A 20,825-nucleotide genomic window follows, 5' to 3' on the forward strand; every position below is an offset into this window, starting at 1 on the left:
TTCATCCAAGAACGCCTTGATTTGACACAATATGTATCTGTTGTACCCTCTGAGGATACAGTACCTAATAATGTAACGTGTTGGTCATTACTCACCTGTGGGAACTAACTGTTTTACTGTGGGGGTCGGGTATGTTTTATTGACTGTACAATTTAACATAATTATATTGTAAGTCCCAGCTTTATTATCTGCGCCTACTTCACTATTGGTTTGAGAATCGAAGCTTGATTCCCAATGCCTTTTGTCTTAGAATAGAACAAATCATTCTCTAGTAGGTATATAAGTGTTACATTTAAACCCAGTAAATAAGGTGTATAAAAAATCTAAATGTCTTGTTAAAATAATGGCTTGGTGCATTGATCTCATAACCTTGCAGAAATATGTTAACTTAATTCAATTTTAAATTTGTCCTTAACTAAAGCGTTGTATATTTCAAAAGAAACAAACCTGCAAAATAGATCTGAATTTTGTAGTAATGGACGCTACACAAGCGTGAATAAACATTGTTTACCTGTCAGTATCTGTAAATATAGTTAAGAGTATAGTTTTCATGATATGTAATATAACTTTAGGACTTGCCTAACCGTATTTTTTAATACTTTTAGATTAGGTATACTTTTTAAGGTTAAGTAAGTATTTTTTTCTTATACTTTTCCTATGCATTTTTTTGTAATTTCTAATACAATGTTATATAGTCAGCATTAGATAGTGTTTGGCCGAATGTCGGCTCTAAGCAAGTAATAGTCAATTCAAATACGAGTACCTATCAATTAATTGCCTTTTATTTAAATCATATATAATTTAAAAGTAACCCAACGATCAGGCAGCAACTATAAATGTAAATATACTGTTCGTAATTATTATATTTATAAGTAAGTGTCCGTAGGAGTCAAAAGATACGAAATTGTCAACGAAAATTTTACAATATTTTAAGGTATTGAAAATTATTAATTAATTATTGACTGTACTTTGATATATCGTACATGAATGGATTTTAATATACATAAATAACGTCTAAATATGTTTTTTTTTCCATAGCTTGTATGATGTTTAGTTCAAAGCATATCCTCAGCAGCTTTAGGGTGCCTATCCTACCAGAGTTGTTCTAGCCAGCTAAGCTACGGTGAGTTTTCACCAGTGCTATATGCTGAAAAGACCAGTGAATATGGTTGGTGGATATTAAAAGCATATATAGCCATAGCAACGCAGCATTGCACATCTCTGGTGCATATGGATTTAGATTTTCGCACCCTAAACTGTTGGACTTTTACAAAGTCCTTGCGGCTTACTCCGTACGTCTATTGCCCACTTAAGGAGTAGGGTGCGAAAATCTAAATCCATATTCACTGGTCTTTTCAGAATATAGCACTGGTGAAAACTCACCGTACGCCGGACTTGTGGCTCCACGACCTTTTCGCTCGTTTGTCACCTTAAATGTCGCGTATTTCACGAACAACAAAAGATCGTCGAGCTATAAGTACGCCTACTTACTAGTACGTCTTTCTCCCACATATTAGTAGAACAGCTAGCAAAGTGATAAATCTGCTAATTAATCATCGAAGTACCTTTTACATTGTCATCCAATTTGAACGTGTTCAAAACTATCGGCTGAAGCATAGAATAACGAGTAAGTACATACTACTGTACTCGTCATTCTATGGTTAAGGTAGGAACATTAGGAACTGTTACAACATTTAGTTCTAATATTTCACTCAAATAAAAGTTCCCTGATGCTAGATGCATATATTACCATATATAAACTAACCTATTTATACCTACGGATAAAATCCTACCTACTGTACCTAAGTACGTTCATTCTTCCTCAAGCACCGATTAAACGGAATAGACCACGCCCCGATTCAACTGCAATAAAGCTTTACTAATGAGCCAGGATCACAAAACAAGCAAATACTTTTAGTAGTTGTTGACCAAAAACCGATTTAATTGAATTACAAGCAAAAAGCTGTGGCTTTAGTCTAGTTTCAGCGCTCCTTACTATTCGACGTCGGGCGATTTTTTAATACTTTTCACGCGCGTTCGAATTCCAGTTATTCATTAAGTACCTAAATCCACCTAAATATAGTACCAGTACTAGGAGTAATATGTATTTATGTGTGCATCATACAGACTGATAGACATGTATATGAAATATAAATATAATTGATGACATTATTTCCCGGTCAGTGTAACATGCGCGATCGCGGTATTGTGGTGCGTTATAGGGTCACGTAGTTTATCTATCTACACACTGACACATGTTCGCTGTTTTCGTTAAACCTACTCCAGTGCGCGCAAAACTTCAGTGAAACAACATTACACCATGGAGTTCTACACCAGTGTCAGAAGAACTAAATACAAGTGGACTCTCTTATGGTGCACCATACTTTATCAAGTGCTCATTATAAACGTGGTAAACTCGACGATTCTGCTGGAAAAACAACATTACGTCCGCTACGGGGAAGCTCTCAACATTACGTGTTCCACAAATAACCCGCTATCAAGTGCTGAAAATTTAACTTTTTCGGTCAACAACATCACGAAACCGTCGGTGGTCGTGAACCGGACGACGATCCAGCTGTATGAAGACAAGCCTCGCAAGCAGAACACGAAGTACTACTGCACGGACGCGGCCGACAACCAGAAGGGAGTGTGCGAGGTGCTGGTGGACGCGGCGCCGCGTGCGCGGGCGTTCCACTGCGAGTCGCGCGACCGCCGCGACCTGGCCTGCCGCTGGAGCGCGCCGCCCGGGCCCAGCCGCCTGCGCACCCGCACCCGCCTCACCTTCCTCGGACCCTACGGGGACGATCTCAAGGAATGTCAGATCACCACACTAGAAAACGGACTCCAGTCGTGCCTCTGGAACAGAACAACGAGACCCGCTTACAGGCCCGATTACAAGAAGTACACATTCAAGTTGACTTGTTGGAATGAGTTCGACAGCAGCACGCAGCTGTTCCCGGTGGAGCACTGCGCTGTGGTGCGCCCCGCGCCGCCGCTGCGCCTCGCCGCCGCCCCCCGCGCGCATGAAGCCACCCTCCAGTGGGGCGTCTCCAAAAACTTACTCAACTTTTGCGACGTCTACCATAATATCGAATTCCAATACCGGGTGGGTGACTCTACTGTCAAAGAAACCCTCAATACATCGATGCTGAAGACGCATAGTAATACGAACGAGTACTCCTATGACCTAAATTTACCGTATGCCCACATGATGTACGAAGTACGCATTGCCATTCAAACTACCAAGAATCGGGAAGCAAATGAGACGGAGCTTTGGTCGGATTTCAGCGAGATTAAGTTCTGGTCGGAGAGTGAGCGCCCGCACCGGCCGCCCGTCGTGCCAGCGGGGGCCTTCTACGTGGCCGCCGCGTACCCCGCGCGCCGCCACCTGCAGGTCTACTGGGGGCAGCTGCAGCCCCAGGAACAGTGTGGGGACCAGTTCCTGTACCGAGTGCAGGCGCCCGGGGCTCGCTCGCCCGCCGACCTGGCCGTGACCCGGCTGCCGCTCGACCTGCCCTACGCTCCAAACACTCCCCTAGACATACTAGTAGCATCCGAGAATAGTGTTGGCTCATCTAACGAAAGCAGCCGATTGTACATCGCAGCGCAATCGTCATTACTAGAAGGACCGTATTCGTTCACCAAAAACTCTTATCCAAACGGCACACATGAACTGCTTTGGGACTTTGACCAGCCGGCGGAAAGTGTTGATAATTACACATTGTTCTGGTGCATAGACAATCAGACGCACGTGTGCCTGGACCAGGTGCACTTCGTGACTGTGAACTCGTCCGTGAGGTCCTACTCCCTGCGGCTGCCCAGCGAGCGCCGCTACCAGTTCGCGCTATCCTCCAACCGCGGCCCCCACTCCAGCGGCATGGTGTGGACCACGTGCGACCTCTCCAAACATGACCTACGCATTATTCCTAACGTCACAGTCCTCAATTTCGGACGAACTCAATATACCGTTGAATTTACGTGGAAACTTCAATGTTTATTAAAAGACATTGTTCAATACAAAGTAACATTCTGCGAAGTTAATGATAAAACTGATTCGTGTGAAGACCATTCAGTACTCATATCGACCAGGGATCCGCAAGATAGACTCATAAATATCGATTTGTCTTACAATATTAAAAATAGGTTTTCCATTACGCTTCTTACCGAGACCGGACCAATAGAAACAATTAGAGATAATGTGAAGGATGTCCTTTATCCTAGCTACAACCACGACTCGGTCATTACTGGTATCATTATATTTATTATCAGCTTCGTTTTAATGTGCTGGCTTATTGTTAACTGTTACAAACGGCACAAAGTTACGAACGATATCAAAGTCATACTTCCCGCGGATCTCCAACTGAACCAACATTACATTATTAGAAATGATAAACCATCGTGGCTTCCTATCCATGCACTAGAGCCATTTGATTGGCTTATTTTTAAAGATCACGCAACCAACATAAGAGCTTCACACGTACATCCCGATGTAGCAGATATTAAATCGGATACTGTTAAATCTTCCGATGATTCAGTACAATCCCTAAGTGATGATGAGGTGGTTGACAGTAGCTACTTAATTGATGCTTCTCAGCCAACAGTGGAGTGTGCTAAGTCACCTGACAGAGAAGAGGACGTGTCCACTCCGTATGTGAAAAGTTCCTCTGATTCGAACCCAGCCTACGTAGTCGCTAGGCCTTGTGTCTCCTCTAGTATTGGTTATGTACCGCATCTAGCCTACAACCAGTGCAAAACAAACACTAATGTAGGTAAAACCTTCTGTGATGGTATACAAGAAAAGGTTTCTTATGATATTTTTCCAGACGCGATTAAAGGCATCGGAGACGAAAGTGCCTCGCCCCTCTTACCGGGTAAAACTGAGGCTGATGATGATAGAGATGCGTATGTTAAGGCTAGTCCAGCTGTGAGGCCTAGCAACGGATATGTGCAATTTAAAACTGAGCTTAAGTTTTAGTAAAATTAAAAATCTTTCATACCGCCAACGGTACCTGGAACCTCATATTATGAAACATTAAATGTTAATTTATTGTAGGTGCGGTGCGCGTGTCATGGTGTCACCAACAGCATTTAACATTTAACCCCAAATTAAACTAACTATTTAACTATATTATACAAATATTTGTTGTCTATTATAGTTCAAGTTTTATGTTCTCTTCTCCCGATAATATTTGAACAAAAGTTCCACCAATTTGTATGTTTAAAAAGATAACAAAATAAGTATAGTATTTTACTAATTATCAAATAAATAATAGTAAACGACTACCGGAAGTCAGTGTTATCTTATCGCTAACTTGTTTGGTAAACAAATGATTGTTGTATAATATTTTTTGCTATGTTTTTTTTACGTAATTTTAAGTGTAATTACTACAATGGATTACAGTTTAAACACCCTAAACTTGACACTCGTCACTAAAGTGTTAAGTGTACACATGCTAGCTATATATAGCTAGCCTTGCCACGACGCGACGGCCACTACTCACCAGTGGGCTAGCATGGGCCACTGTTTACTAGGCTCTTTATATTCAAAGCAATGGGATTGCGGAAACCCTATGCACAACTGGTTTCACACTATGGAATGCAGCGCTTTGATTGGTGAAGTAGGTACTTACATTTAATCAATCATTATGAAACTGGGGCTTAAGGCATTGTTGTTTAGTATTAAATTTGGTTAATATTAGATATACTATGTAAATAGAAAAGTACTTATTTATAGGCGTTGTGTTCGTATTTATTATTGAAGGTAAAGTTAATAAAATATTTCTTAACTTATTGTGCTTTTATAAAATCTTTTATTTAAGTATCTTAAACATCAATTTATTTATAAGAAAGGCACTTGCCTTGGGTAAGCCTGATGGGTACTTGCCGCCTGATGATGGTGCTGGAAGGTGGTATGTGGCAACCAAAATTCTGCATAATTGTAGAGTTCCGAATTACTCTCCTCCGATAGCACGGTTCACGGTTAGCATGATTTCTTCGTTAAAGCAACGATCGTTGAACAGTGGTTTCGATGAACCAACCGTCGCCGAACAGTGGTTTCGACAAACCCGAACCGTGCTATCGGAGAAGAGAAATTCGGAAAACGATTCGGAGCTCCATAATACTCGTATATGACTTCACGTGACTTCACCCAATGCACATTCATAAGTTTGTAATCAGAGCCTGAAGACAAAAGTCTTCAACCAGTGCGTCCTGCCAGTGATGACGTATGGTGCAGAGACGTGGACACTGACGGTAGGACTGGCCCACCGATTTAAAGTCGCTCAGCGTGCTATGGAGAGAGCTATGCTTGGGGTTTCTATGATGGATCGTATCAGAAATGAGGTTATCCGTCAGATGACTAAGGTTACAGGGTGTCCACTTTCTGGAAAGTCAGGGATAGTCAGGGAAAAGTCAGGGAAGGTCAAGGTGGTCATGGAAAGTCAGTGAAATTGATGGGCCACCTGGAAAGTCAGGGAAAAATGACTAGTAAAGCATTTTATTGTAGTTATTTCATTTAGTAGTTATTATTTTTCTTCTATTTTAAACGTAAAATACATAAGTTATAAAATAAAATCTCGTTAGCAAGATTCCAGACGCAGTTCATAGTTTGTTAAATAGTAAAATTATGTCCCCCTTATTCAATTTCTTTCAAAAGAGTGTGAATCAGCTTGCCATTCTCAACAACTTTTGTTTTAAGAGTTTTAGGAGGTGATGAAAAGTAAGCCCCCATATAGCCCGTTGGTTGGTGCAGACTGTATCGGCACTCATTTCATCGATAAATTCTCATACTTTGCGCCGGCAGCGGGAGCGCATGCAGACGTGCCTCCACGCGGAACCTAATGTTTTTTTAAAGCGTCGAGCCCATTCGAAAATATTTGATTTCGGTTTGTTTTAATTAAATAAATGAAGTACTGAATTTACAAAGCTAAAGACGCTTTATTCGGGTTATTTCGGTTTTGATGGCTCTAAGATTACTATACCCCTTGCACTAGTACAAGTTTTATGTACAAAATTTTGAAGTTTATTTTATCTACCTGCTTCCAACCTCAAATTTTCTGAAAAAAAAAACGAGAAGGCGTACTTTTTAGCACTCTGTACTAATCCTACCATCAATAAGGGTTCTTTAAATAGTTCTAACTAACGTATTTTGCAATAATAACCAACAGTGGATCTCGCTTGGGTTTCCAAAATTTTAATGACTTTTTTCCAAAGTAAAATGACATTTTAAAATTTTTATTTTTTTCAATTTTGCATATACAAAAAGAATTACACGTTATGGCAAAATAAACGTATTTAAACTTTGTTGTACAAAAAAATCAAGTAGGTACTTATTTCATTTAAGCTTAATTTATCATTTATTTCTGTACAGAATGTTGCAATAGTGGTAGGTGAACATAGCCGAAATGGGGTGACTCAGGGGGTCACTCGAAACAACTTTTGTTCTACGAGTTTTTGAAATTCCCTTTTTTTTTCTAAATAGTAAAACCTGACCTGAAAGTTTATATGGAATTGCAAGTTTTCTCTCGTCTCTTTCGACATGATATACACTTTTTACAGCCCCTTGTATAAATATTTTACGCAGTCGAAGTTTTTTAATAAGTGTGTAGCAAATGAACGGAAAACTTTCAAATCAAGCTTTTGTTTATTTTGATCTCTGGTCAGGGAAAATTTCTGAAATAGTCAGGGAAAGTCAGGGAATTTTTTGGAGCATTCTGAGTGGACACCCTGGTTACCGACATAGCTGTCAAAAAATGCAAGCTGAAGTGGCAGTGGGCTGGTCATATCTGCCGAAGAACCGATAACCGTTGGGGTAGACGAGTTCTCGAGTGAAGACCACGAACAGGCAAACGCAGCGTGGGACGCCCTCCTGCCCGCTGGACTGACGACCTTAGGCGGGTGGCGGGTAGTGGTTGGATGAGGAAGGCCGAGGACGGGAGAGGCCTATGTCCAGCAGTGGATGATTATTGGCTGATGATGATGATGAAGTTTGTAATGTTGCTGTTATTGAGCGGTAAACTCGTTTCATTCAGTACATAATTATAATATGGTGTAGGTAAATAGGTACTTCCTACTTGTATAATAATAGGTACTTACAGTAACTCTAGAATATCGTCTGCTTAAAGATGATTTATTTCGTAGCATTAACATTAATCACCCATGCCCATATTTTCCTTAGCGGCTTTGCCTGTGGCGTATGATAATTATTTGATCTACTTAACTAAGTAACTTTTTATAGGTACCTCTGCATATACCTAGATACCTATATGTATAATGTCGCTCCAGCTACAATCCTCCAAAATTTAAACTCTTCGTCTTACGCGTTGGATGAGTAGCGTTAAGGACAGTATTGGGGCCAACCTGCGGAGCCGGGCGGCAACGGCGGCGGGGCGTTAGCGTGTCGGTGTTTAGACATGTCTTGTAAGTACAGTCAGCTTCATAAGTAACTATACACTTTTATACCTTGTCAATCTGAAACCGCCTATCCATTCATTGAAATATTGACTGTTCGTCAGTTTGACAAGGTACAGAAGTGTATACTCGTAACGACTTATGCAGCTGACCGTACATTGTAGTTAGGTAGGTACAAGTAAGTACACATAATATGCTAAGTAGCACAAGTAAGTATACAAACTTAGTGCCTTTGAAACATAAATTGGTTGATGTCTGAAAAGTATAAGTATGTAGGTAGGTACAGGATATGCTTCAGATATCTGCCATGTTGCCCAAAACGATAGAATAGGAAATTGAAGTAAGTACTTAAAGCAAACAGTGACATATTTTCATTACCTACCTATACGAAACTAAACTCCAACTCACGTAAGTATGCATAAAGAGCACCTGACAGGCCTAAAGGCCCAAGCATTGATAGGTACCTACATCGCGAAAAATAAGGCCTCCATGCCTCCTCGATCAATATTGAATGGGGCAGGCCAATGACAAAAGTTCTCAAGAGTGTTATTAGTGCTCTTTGGAAGGGGCATATTTTTACACCAGCCGGGTCTGGTCGATTGGGAAACATAACTTTAGATCTCTATCTGATTTGATTCCTCGATGCACAAGGACGCAGAGCCTCAAGGATGGACACTAGTACCTCAGAATATTAACCACTTGGTAATTACAGAGTTTACATTATGTCTGACAGCTGTCATGACTACCATAGAGTAACTTTGTAAAAATGACAAACTGTCAGTGTCAGTCAGACTGACTTAAAAATAAAAACAAACATTTGTGTGTTGTGTTCATTTGTAAATTTAATAATTATTTTACTATTTCTCATACTAGAATACTTTATTAGACTATTATGTATTTATGAAATCAAATACATCCTCATAAGTGTTAATACGGGTAACCACCTCACTCGAAACTGAGCAAGAAATTCACAACTATGGCTGCTGCATTTCAACAACAGATTTTCGCTCTTGATGCTCGATTTAATGCTTACAGAGCCCCAAATAATCCAAGTTTTAGTAAGTATCATTCCCTATATGGTGCCCGGAAAATTTGAGTAGTGCATCTTGTGAAATAACAGATTGGTCTGTTTTATTAATAAGTATGAAACTGCCCTTTTTTCAGAAACTTTGTACATAAGGCGAAGAAGTCAGCTGCTCAGAGAAAACTCAAAGTTTAAGGTATTAATTTGAATATTTAATGTAAGTACTTAAAATTTATTCCTATCAACCTTAGCAAGTGAGCATTTTTCTATGTTTCACTTCTAGCTTCACAAAATATATCTGCAAGTGGGTATACTAGAATAGTATTTGTATCTATCAGAATCTTATAAAAGGGATGGCAGTATGGCGTTTTATGCAAGGTGTAAATTTTTATACCAATTCCATGGTACCAGTGTCAATTTCTCATAAAAAGAGGTTATGTGGTCAACAGGACATAGACACAATAAAGAAGTACCTGCATGTGCGTAGTCAGCTGCTGCAGCGGCGCTACGGGGTGCAGGACAACATCTCTCTCTGCTCCTCCAGCTCCCGCGCGCGCTCCACCAGCAAAGTAAGTCTATTCATGTAATACTTGGGTAATTACAAGTGAGTTGATTTAATATTTATTGAATTACTACCCTGCTACTGAAAACTGAAACAATTCTATTGAATTACTACCCACAATATTTTTCTATTCTTAAAACCTAATAATGCTAGATTAGTCCTCAGTAATATATTGTGAAGTGAGTGGTGTTGGTGATCAGGTTGGAAGGCGAGAAGTCAAGTCAAAGACATGCTTGATTGTTGGTGGTCGTTTATTGAATAACCAAAAACTGAATAAAAGTACTACAAGTATAACTTACTGACTAAGCATAACGTGACGGACATTACACGTGCAACCTAATAAAGGCATATTGCTATGTCGCAACACTACATCTCCCCCGAAAAGATAAGGGTACACACCCTTCCTTAAGAAAAAAAAATGTTAACATATAATCAACATAAAACAATAGTAAACATTTTTATACTAAACATGCTGTAACTGTAAACAACTCTTAAACTAATCATAAAACAATTTCGTATTATTCTTATGAACTAATATTTCTTTATTTTTCTTAGATATTAAAACATTAGGAGACATATCCTTTAACACTTTATAAGGTCCTTCATAAACATTATCAAGCTTATTACCTACTTGGTTCTTTAACAATATTAAATCACCTGTATTATATTTCACACTATTACAATTCTTATCGTACATACACTTTCTACTAATTTTACTCTGTAACAAATTCTGCATAGCGTCTGCTTGTGCTTTTTGCCATCTGTATTTCAGCTCTTTGGGATAATCGTCATGATTATAGAGAGGATCGATTCCCTTTGATAAATTACTTGGTAAATTACACGTTTTGCCAAATACAAGTTCGTATGGAGTGTATTTCGTCTCTGAATGAACGCTTGTGTTAAAAGAAAAACACCAGAATGGAACCCAGTCACTCCAATCGGCTTTATTATTTTGGCACTGTATTCGTAAATACGCGCCTAAATGTTTGTGCGTATTTTCTATAGCACCTAAGGTCTCGTGGTGGTATGCGGTAGAAATATGTTTTTCGATACCTAATAATCTACACGTTTCGACCATTACGGATAACGTAAATTCGGTTCCTCTATCGGAAATGACGGTTTTTGGCACTCCGTAACGAAGGACAAAGTTTGTGACGAACGCTTTCGTCACCGTTTCCGTATCCTTACGAGGCAAAGGATAAGCTTCTACGTATTTACTTAAATCGCACTGTAAAGTGAGAATATACTTATTATCATAATTATCTACATCTAATGGACCCATAATATCTAAACTAATTCTTTCGAAAGCGGTACTGGCTGTAGAAGTTATTGTCATAGGCTCTTTAGTATGCCTGTTCGTGTGCTTTTGAATCTGACAACTTTTACATTTCTTTACGAAGTTAATGACGTCATTTGTTATTCCTGGCCAAAAATAATATTTTTTTTATATTATTTATCATGCGGTTTATACCTGCATGTCCACTAGTGGGTAAAATATGAAAATCATTTAATATAGTTATTATTTCATCTTTATCAGTTATTCTTGTAACTTCTTTTGTAATAAGAAACTTTAGCGACGTGGTTTTATACCTATCTATACTGCGCAGTAAACTTTGTATATTTTTATCGACACTCTTATTCTTTATAATGAGTAAGTCGTTAATATTTAACTTTTTGCACAACTTTTCTAAATCCCTCACTAATACTTCTTGAGTAGATAATGATCGGGTATTAAGAAATATCGCTGACTGCGATGGAACATACGTGCAATAACTAGCGTCGCTTACAATATTATTTGACTGTCTAAGACATTTATTATTATAATTGTCTGAAAATCTCAACTCAATAATATCTTTAGGCCGTTTGAGTACTTCGACTGCTGTAGGTTGATCAGGCCTACGGGCGGTCGAAGACTCGGTCGGTCGGTCTGTGTTAATTTCCTTACTATCTATCTTTTTCTTTTGAGCTCTAGTTAGTACTGAAACTACTTGCTCGTGCATTTCCTTTAAATCTTTCGACGTAACCGGGAGACGACTTAACGCATCTGCAGCTGCATTATGTCGGCCTGGCACGTATTCTACCTCAAAATCGTACTCTTCTAAATATAAACGGAACTTCGTTAATCGGCTAGATGGGTCGTTTAATCCGAATAGATAAACAAGGGGCCTATGGTCTGTAAATATTTTGAATTTTCGGCCATATAAATAAGGTCGAAAATGGCGTACAGCCCAAACAATGGCTAATAATTCTAACTCAATAACTGGGTATCTGGTCTCAGCTGGTTTAAGGCTTCGACTTGCATACGCTATGACTTTACCATTGCTGTTGGACAAAATTCCACCTAGGCCTAATTTGGATGCATCGGTTTGTAACCTGAAAATATTATCTTCTGAAAAGTCTGGGTAATCCAAGACTGGAGGGTTGGTGAGGGCTAATTTTAAGTTCTGGAATGCAGTTTCGCACTCGCTACTCCACTCAAAATTGACACCTTTTTTACACAAAGCATGTAACGGATATACTATATCAGCAAATCGCGGAATAAATCTTCGGTAATAATTAGCAAAAGCGACGAATCGTTTTACATCGTCAGCGCACGCGGGTCTTGGGTAGTGACGTTTAAGTTAACTTCCCTTAATCGGTTAAACACACACATAAGATTTTTATTATGGTGTTCCATAGATTTTCCTATTACGACACAATCATCTAAGTAAATAAAACATTTTTCAAAGTTAAGGCCTGCCATTGCTATGGTCATGAGCCTGGAGAAAACACTGGCGCTGGTCTTGAGACCCATGGGACAGCGTTTCATCTGATACTGTTTTCCTGCTGTGAATGCTGTGCATTTGCGTGAATTACTGTCTAAAGAAAGTTGATACATCTTATTTAAGCTAAATGATGTATATTTACGCGATTTTGGATCTAAAGACAATGGACAACATTTCATTTTCTTTACCCTATATTTTTATTAGTTATTCGGAAAGTTTATAGAAAATTAGTGGACCCGTATTTTTTTATTTTGTATATATGTCGCAGGCAACTGGTTTAATCTCCTGTTTGATTGAACCACTAGCCCGTTCATTGGATGGCGCTATTCAGTTGTATGACTAAAGGACAACTCGTCAAGTCGTTGATTGTAACGTTCGACGTCTTGACTGAACGTCATTCAGCGAAGTCGTTGAATGGGATATAGTATAGCAACTTTGTAATGTCTGGTTAGGGTGAACATCACCAGACAAGAGTCAACAAAAAGACTATGTTACAAAGCTCTTATCTCACAAATTAACTAATCAATAACAAATAAACGTACCTTCATATTGTTGTTCATAATTATCCAGTTTCGCTACTTTTTTTCTTTGAAACTATCCGCCCGCGGCGTAATAATAGGTAAATCCATGTTGTCACACTATTTTAACACAAATAACGCACTTTAAAGCTAATTTATTTCCAAAAAACTAACAATATAGGAGCTTTTTGTGTCAGCTGTTAGCTGTTAGACGCCATATTTGTTTTATTCACCACCTGACTGATTTTAAGTCAGCTAACTAGTTGGACGTTTTGTGACGCTTGTACAATCAACGTTCGGCCTAGTCATACAACTGAACAGCGCCATCCAATGAACGGGCTAGTGGTTCAATCAAACAGGAGATTAAACCAGTTGCCTGCGACATATACATAAACTTTTGCATGTTATTTTTAACTTTAAAGTTAATTATTTTAAAACCGGAAGTGACGTCACATATTAGGCTCAATTTTTATTTTTGTCTATTGCCTGAGTCGAAAAAAAAACATAAATGACATTGACAAGTGACATTTAAACTTTGTTTACATGCCAACCAACAAATGGGTCATTTTCAAATGACCTTGATATTTCTAATGATGGAAAGTAGGTACTTATCATGTAAAAAAATAAGCAGAAGCATTTTTTCAGCTGTGTAGGCGGTGGCATGCTCTGGGACATATTATATAGAGGTCATCTCTTAATAATAAATAAAAAAAATAGTCAGAAAGTGTCAGAACAGAATTAATGAAAATGACCCAAACAAACAACAACGTCACGATAAAACGTCAACGTCAATCAAAAATGAAAGTGACAGTTACTTTGTTTTTAAATCTATAGGCTTTGATCATCAAAATGCATCGCACCTGATGCATGACGTCATCAGCACTTTTTTACTATTTTATGATTTTCTCGAAAATTATACATCCAAAAAATACAAAAACATTTTTTTTGTGGCCTTTAGAGCTAAATCTCGAAATGGTTTTCGATTTATAGCAGCATTAGTTTTTTGAAATGTTGTCCATTGATAATAAGATTGAGAAAGGTCTAACTTGGAAAAATAAATACTTCCGGACAATGAGTCAAGTATTTCGGTGATATTTGGAAGTGGAAATTTGTCATCCTGTATTTTATTATTTAGCTGTCGATAATCGATGACTAATCTCCATGTTTTCTCGTTTAATTTATCAGCTTTTTTTGGGACTAACAGAACTGGACTTGACCACTCTGACACGGTCTCCTCTATGATGTCGTTTTTCAGCATCTCTTGGATTTGTTTCTCAATTTCTCCTTTCAAAGCTTGGGGAACTCTATAAGGTTTTACATAAGCGGGACTAACGTTTTCTTTTAAAATTATATTATGTTGCATTAGATTTGTGACTGATAATTTATCACCTGGTAAGTGGAAAACATCGGCGTATTTCGCACATATTTTCTCAATTTCTAACTTTTCTTCTCTATTTAAGTAATTTAAATCAAGCAGTTCAAATAAATTTTTGACGCGGCTGACTGATTTTTTTCGTCATTAAACTGGCAAATATCAAAATTATTGATTGATTGCATTGGGACATTATATAAATTAATATCGACTTCCTTTTCGGTCGTATTTAAAATTCTTATGGGAATGCTACCATTGCAAGGTTTTCAAGATTCAAGATTCAAGATTCAAGATATATTTATTTGCATAAACACAGGTTAGTTACATTCATCTTATGTGTAGGTTAGGACATGCCATGCTTTGCCATGAGGCGTACAAATAGAGAGGAGGCGTCATAGTCATAATTTTATAAATTTTACACAAATTAATTATAAATTAAGAATTAATATTTTAATTACAGTTTTATATTTTTAATTAAGTTAGGTTTCAATAGTTTCAATTATGCCAAAAAATTATATAAAACACCAATTATCAAAAACAATTAAATTAATTAAAAAATAATAATAATAATAGTAAAATTACCTAATTATCAGACCTGCCAGCATACATAAATTTATCATTAGATATTGTCTGTGAAAAACTCGTTTAGATTATAATAGTTCCTTTCAAGTAAAAATTTATTTAGTTCTCTTTTGAAATGAAATAGGTTTTCAATGTCACGTAGAGCCTTTGGTAATTTATTGAAGATCTTTGGTCCCATACCAAGTATACTCTAAACGCGGCTGTTTTACGAGGCATAGCTTTTAATAGGTTATTGTGACGCCTGTTATTGATTTTGTCAAAGTCCTTATAATTGTTTCTTATAAAAACCGATACTTCGTATATATAAAGGCAAGGAAATGTCAAAATTTTAAATTTTTTGTAATACTCCTTGCAACTGTCCGTTTTGCGCAATTTACAAATGGAGCGTAGGCATCTTTTTTGAGCTTTAAAAACGTTTTCTCTGTCTGTAGAGTTTCCCCAGAATATGATCCCATACCTTAATGTTGAGGTCACATAACCATGGTAAGAGATGAGAGCTGTGGATTGGCTTACAGTTTTTGATAATTGATAGAGAGCATAAGAGTACTGACTCAGCTTTTTGCATACAGTATCTACGTGGCTCTTCCATGTAAGTTTTTTGTCAATAATTAAGCCTAAAAATTTTGTTTCGTCCGTTTCATTAATTGTATGTCCTAAAATATTTATGTTCAAATTAGTTATGTCATTATTATAAAAGTCCATTAATTTAGTTTTACTAACATTTAATTTAAGATTATTAGCGGTCAACCAGCCAACAACGTTGTCAAGAGTATTATCAATGTCAAGGTTATAATCATTCTCATTAATTTTAGTAAAAACAATCGTACTGTCATCGGCAAATAGTATCATTGAATGTTTTGTTATATTAGGAAGATCATTAATATAAATAAGAAAAAGCAGAGGACCTAACACGCTTCCCTGTGGAACACCATTTTTAACTGCCTTTTCGCTAGATAAAAAAACTTTTTCTGTTTTTGTTTTACTACATTGTTTTGAAATCATTCCGGCAATAAAAACACCTTCCTTTATTTCCTGTGCTAATATGACGGTATCGTCAGTAGAGCTACAAGGAATATATTTAATTATCTCGCAACGCGGTGGTATCACGTGAATATATTCACTCTGGCTATTGCCTATTTTTATGCACACGGTTTTGTCATTTGAAAATAGCTTTAAAGACGATGTGTTATAGTCTATAATTGCGTTGAATCGTCTGATAGGCAGCGGGGTCTTCTTTGGGTTCTTACTGCAGGGTCGCCATGAAGTGTGTGGTGTTGGTGATCAGGTTGGAAGGCGAGAAGTCAAGTCAAAGACATGCTTGATTGTTGGTGGTCGTTTATTGAATAACCAAAAACTGAATAAAAGTACTACAAGTATAACTTACTGACTAAGCATAACGTGACGGACATTACAATATAAGGGTAACCTGAAATTCCCATTGAAGGGGAAGTGAAGCTCACAGAAACAGCTACTGTTTCAATATTGAAATTATTGAAACATGTATTAATAATTTTTCAGGCCAGCCTTGCTACAGATGACTTTCCTGTAAACACAAAGAAAAAGAATGATATGACAATATCAGAAAACTATGCTTTCACAGGAGTACACCATATTTTTGATCAGGTATGTCAGTTATTCTATAGATATATTCGCTTAGATAACTTCATTAGGTGTCTCACTTTCTTCATAAGAGACATTGGACTTGCTGGTTTTGACACTAGAAAAAACTACTTACCATACTTACACTAAAATATATTGTTACTTCTCTGTTTATTTTACTCTCAAACAATATACTTATACTGCTGAATCTGTCCCTAAAGCTTTTGTTATTATGACGAAATATACTATTCTACTCTAAATAATTCATTTATTTAATTCTTTGTTGCACTAATATAACACATAAGTATATGGAACATGGGCTTATTGCTTAAAGCAGTAGGTAAAATAATATTATGTCTGTCTTGTCGGCAGCACGTGGAACAAGTGAGCGTGGTGAAGTTCGCCAACAACGACAAGTCGAAGCTGGCGTGCGCGTCGCACGACGGCTCTATCAGCGTGTGTGACGTCACGGCCACGCCGCCCGCCGTCACCGCCGTGCTGCGCGGACACACCAAGCCCGTCACTGGTATGTAACCTACGTGATGTATTGTAGTGACTGGAGTAACCGACAACGAGGTCATACATCGCAGGCACAATACGGTCCACCGTGCGTCAACCAGACAATAGTCTGGCATCAGCAATCCATGGAGCAGTCTATCTGCTGAAGCTAATGCCTCAGTACTCAAGGAGAGTTGATTTGGGGTGGTGAGTGCCCTTCCTGACAGGTACCGGAGCTGTAGATGATAGAAGGTCATTTGAGTGGTTTTGCATTTCCTTCCTTTTTCTTAATTTTATTTTATTGAGTGGTTTTATGTTCACTTTTATGGAAATTTATAGTAACTCTATTTGCATTCTATTGTGCCTACCATGGGTTAGCTACAGGAGGATACTATTCTGTGCATCGCAGCTATTGCAACTGCAACAACTGTAAATGTCTCCGAAAATGGTGCCATAGCAATTTTATCGACATCAGCCGAGACGATCATAAGCCATGATACACAGAATAGTCTCCATTATCTCATATGGAATATATATGAGAGACCGGGCGGCGCGCTAAAACCCATGTATTACAAGCTGGCGTGTCCCCTGTCTTTTTATCAAATCCTTAAGTAGCTACGCTCCCTATACAGACGTGGACTGGTCAGCCATGAACGAGCTGCTGGTGTCGTGCGGGCTGGACGGCGCGCTGTGCCTGTGGGCCGCGCCCGCCGCGCGCCGCCTGCGCCGCGTGCCCGACCCAAGAGGGCGCGCGCTCCACGCCATAGCGTTCCAGCCGAGCAATAATAATATGGTTATTGTATCCTTTGCATAAAAAGAAAATCTGTTATTTATTAATTTATTTTACTAACTTTTTTGTGGCTTTTGATTTTGTCTGTTAAAGTCCGTCAAGTCTAACTTTGCAGCTGGTAAAACATAGGATATATAAATATATATATATATTTTCATCTGGATTGTTTTGGCATTGTCGAACTTTAATAGCTATTATAAAATTTAATATCAGAATCCTATTTAGCAGTCTTTTCTGTATCAGTTAAGTATACCTACTGCAGGGATTTCTTATAATCTCGAAATCATGGAAGTAGAATGCTCCAAATCGTTGTTAAATAATGGTGAAGTAACATTCCTTAACAGTATCCTACAGGCTGGTAACGACAGAGGCATGGTGCAAGTTGTGAACATTTCCACGGGAATATATCCTAGAGGCAAGTAAATTACACTGTTCAAATAACATGAATTTAATTAAATTAATCTCAATACAGTATTTATAACCCAGCGTTATTTACAGGTGGAAGCAGTGTATTGGGCGGGATAGTGACGTCGATAGCCTGCGAGTCCAGCGGCAGGATGTTCTGGGCTGCCAATGACAAGGTGAGAAGTTATCCTATTTAGTGAGGTGGTGTATTAAGCTTGTTCAATGTAACTCTAAATTGAGCTATTGATGTTTATCGTTGTCTATTCCATTTTGAAAGGCCGTTTAGGTTCTATCTCTCCATAACTTCATAATAACAGAACAACTGATAGAATTCCCATCACATGCTCAGGGTCATGTGAGGGCATGATATCATCACTGCACGAAAAACCTATTTAACTGTATGCAATATAGCAACTGCGAGAATTTGTTGCAGTTCGTCTGCGTTCAGCCTTATGTATGTCGTAATACAGAATGATATTCGCAGGGTCTAATAGTCTCCTAACTCCTACGTAGTATCCGGCGCGGGGGCACTCAGCAAGCTCCGGCGGCTGGCGCTGCGCGTTGCCGTGTCCTGCATCAGCTGGAGCCCGATATCTACTGCTCTCGTTCGGCATTCTAGTGCAGTCTATATCAACAACATACATAAACAACTGCAGCCGACCACGCCAAGTGGAAGACACCACTGCATGCAGTTGATATTGACTGCACTCGGCTGCGCCCACCGCATGTAGCTGATATCATGAGTTCATGACTGCACGAAGTCGCTCTTATAACTGTATGCAGTTGAATATAGCAGTAGAATCGCTGCAGTTCGTCTGCGTTCAGCCTTATGTACAATAGTATAAGGCAGATAAATCTGGCCTCTCTCAGAAGCGTTGTTACTATGAGATCTGGTTTCTCTACACATGGCCGTACCTATGTGGTAATACAAATTCTAATAACATTCGCAGGGTCTAATAGTATCCTACGTAGTATCCGGGGCGGGTGCACTCAGTAAGCTCCGGCGGCTGGCGCTGCGCGGCGCCGTGTCCTGCATCAGCTGGAGCCCGTGGCTGGCGCGGCATCCGGCCCTGCTGGTCAATGCTAATGACAACTCGCTGTATTTGTTCAGGTTTGTTTTGTGTATTGTTCAAAATGGCAGCCATTTGAAGAAGCATGTGAAAGGATGGATCGATTTTTTACATTACGTATGTGTAAATTTTCGATAATCATCAGATGGTAGTCGTCCACTCCTGAACATAGGCTTCTCTCAAGGAGACTGTCATCCGCCTTCATATTGTATTTACCTGTGGCCATCGCAACGGATGGAACAAATGCTTTGAGCTATCCAAAACAGAAAATGCTTATATACACTTACAACTCTCATGAGCAATGAAAAAGTTCTAGTGACATGGAAGGTCATGGCAGCTGGAACTTTTTCCACGCCTCAATACCTATTTTTTTTTTTACTTCAACAACACTATCACCCTCTAATCCCTACCTCCTTCCTCCAGGATAGCGGACCGCGACGGCAGCCTAGTCCTCAAGAAGCGGTTCGACATCCACCACTCTTCCCACTCTATTCGCTCCACGTTCTGTCCCATCATGTCGTTCCGGCGCGGCGTGTGCGTCGTCAGCGGCAGCGAGGACTCGTGCGTGTACTTCCTGGATATAGAGGGACACGCTGAGCAGCCGGTTGTTAATAAACTGCAAGGTATGAGAATAATTAAACAGGCTAATTTGAAGAATCGGCACAATGGTGACGTAGTATGCGATAGTTTGTATCAAGTCCTGTGGAGCTGCCGTTTCTAATAGAAACTAGATACCATCAAACCAGCCAATAATCCATTCAACTATCCTCGGCCTTCATTCCGTTCATCCATACCCGCCTTACAGTACAGGGTGTGTGGTTGTCCCCACTCAAGACCTCTTCCTCGTGGTGTTGATTTATTCCCCTCGAAATTCCTTTGGGCCTGAAAAAACTTTTTTCATTGTACAGGATGTTTTTTCACGAATTTTGACTTTTTTCACATTCTGATTTCAGGCTTAGATGTAACATGCTGCACACGTAGGTTTCGGCTTAGTATACCTTTTTTGCAACATCCTGTATAACCGCATATTGGTCTTAGGTCACGCGGCGCCGGTGCTGGGCGTGAGCTTCAGCTACGACGAGAGCCTGCTGGCCACCAGTGACGTCACCGGGCTCGTCATCATCTGGAGGAGGGGCTGAATAGCAGTGGAGGAGGTCAGCTCACCGGAATCTGAGTATACTTCAGTATTGCTATTGTTGTAATTTTGAACTTTTTTTTATTGTTGGTAATT

General features: G+C 39.0%; 2 protein-coding genes across 2 annotated transcripts; both read left to right on the forward strand.

Annotated features, from left to right (window-relative positions):
* The first annotated feature begins 1,639 nt into the window (after positions 1 to 1,639).
* Positions 1,640 to 5,149, forward strand: LOC105380279 (cytokine receptor-like). The gene has a single exon (XM_011549801.3). It carries the CDS (start codon positions 2,321 to 2,323, stop codon positions 4,973 to 4,975), a length of 2,655 nt encoding a protein of 884 aa, XP_011548103.3. The 5' UTR covers positions 1,640 to 2,320; the 3' UTR covers positions 4,976 to 5,149.
* A 4,111-nt stretch (positions 5,150 to 9,260) lies between these two features.
* On the forward strand, positions 9,261 to 20,788 carry LOC105380230 (WD repeat-containing protein 13). Its single transcript, XM_038108751.2, has 11 exons — positions 9,261 to 9,467; positions 9,574 to 9,629; positions 9,883 to 10,002; positions 16,751 to 16,855; positions 17,204 to 17,357; positions 17,962 to 18,128; positions 18,474 to 18,534; positions 18,618 to 18,700; positions 19,475 to 19,635; positions 20,018 to 20,217; positions 20,633 to 20,788. Exons 1-11 carry the CDS (start codon positions 9,386 to 9,388, stop codon positions 20,731 to 20,733), a joined length of 1,290 nt encoding a protein of 429 aa, XP_037964679.2. The 5' UTR covers positions 9,261 to 9,385; the 3' UTR covers positions 20,734 to 20,788.
* The last annotated feature ends 37 nt before the right edge of the window (positions 20,789 to 20,825 follow it).

Source organism: Plutella xylostella, chromosome 17, assembly GCF_932276165.1.
Source record: "Plutella xylostella chromosome 17, ilPluXylo3.1, whole genome shotgun sequence".
NCBI lineage: Eukaryota > Metazoa > Arthropoda > Insecta > Lepidoptera > Plutellidae > Plutella > Plutella xylostella.

Bases quoted from the DNA above. Each gene is read 5' to 3' on its own strand.
- LOC105380279 (XM_011549801.3), top strand. From the start codon at position 2,321: ATGGAGTTCTACACCAGTGTCAGAAGAACTAAATACAAGTGGACTCTC.
- LOC105380230 (XM_038108751.2), top strand. From the start codon at position 9,386: ATGGCTGCTGCATTTCAACAACAGATTTTCGCTCTTGATGCTCGATTT. The intron at 9,630-9,882 runs GTATTAATTTGA...TGTGGTCAACAG, and splicing joins GAGAAAACTCAAAGTTTAAG to GACATAGACACAATAAAGAA. The intron at 18,535-18,617 runs GCAAGTAAATTA...CGTTATTTACAG, and splicing joins CACGGGAATATATCCTAGAG to GTGGAAGCAGTGTATTGGGC.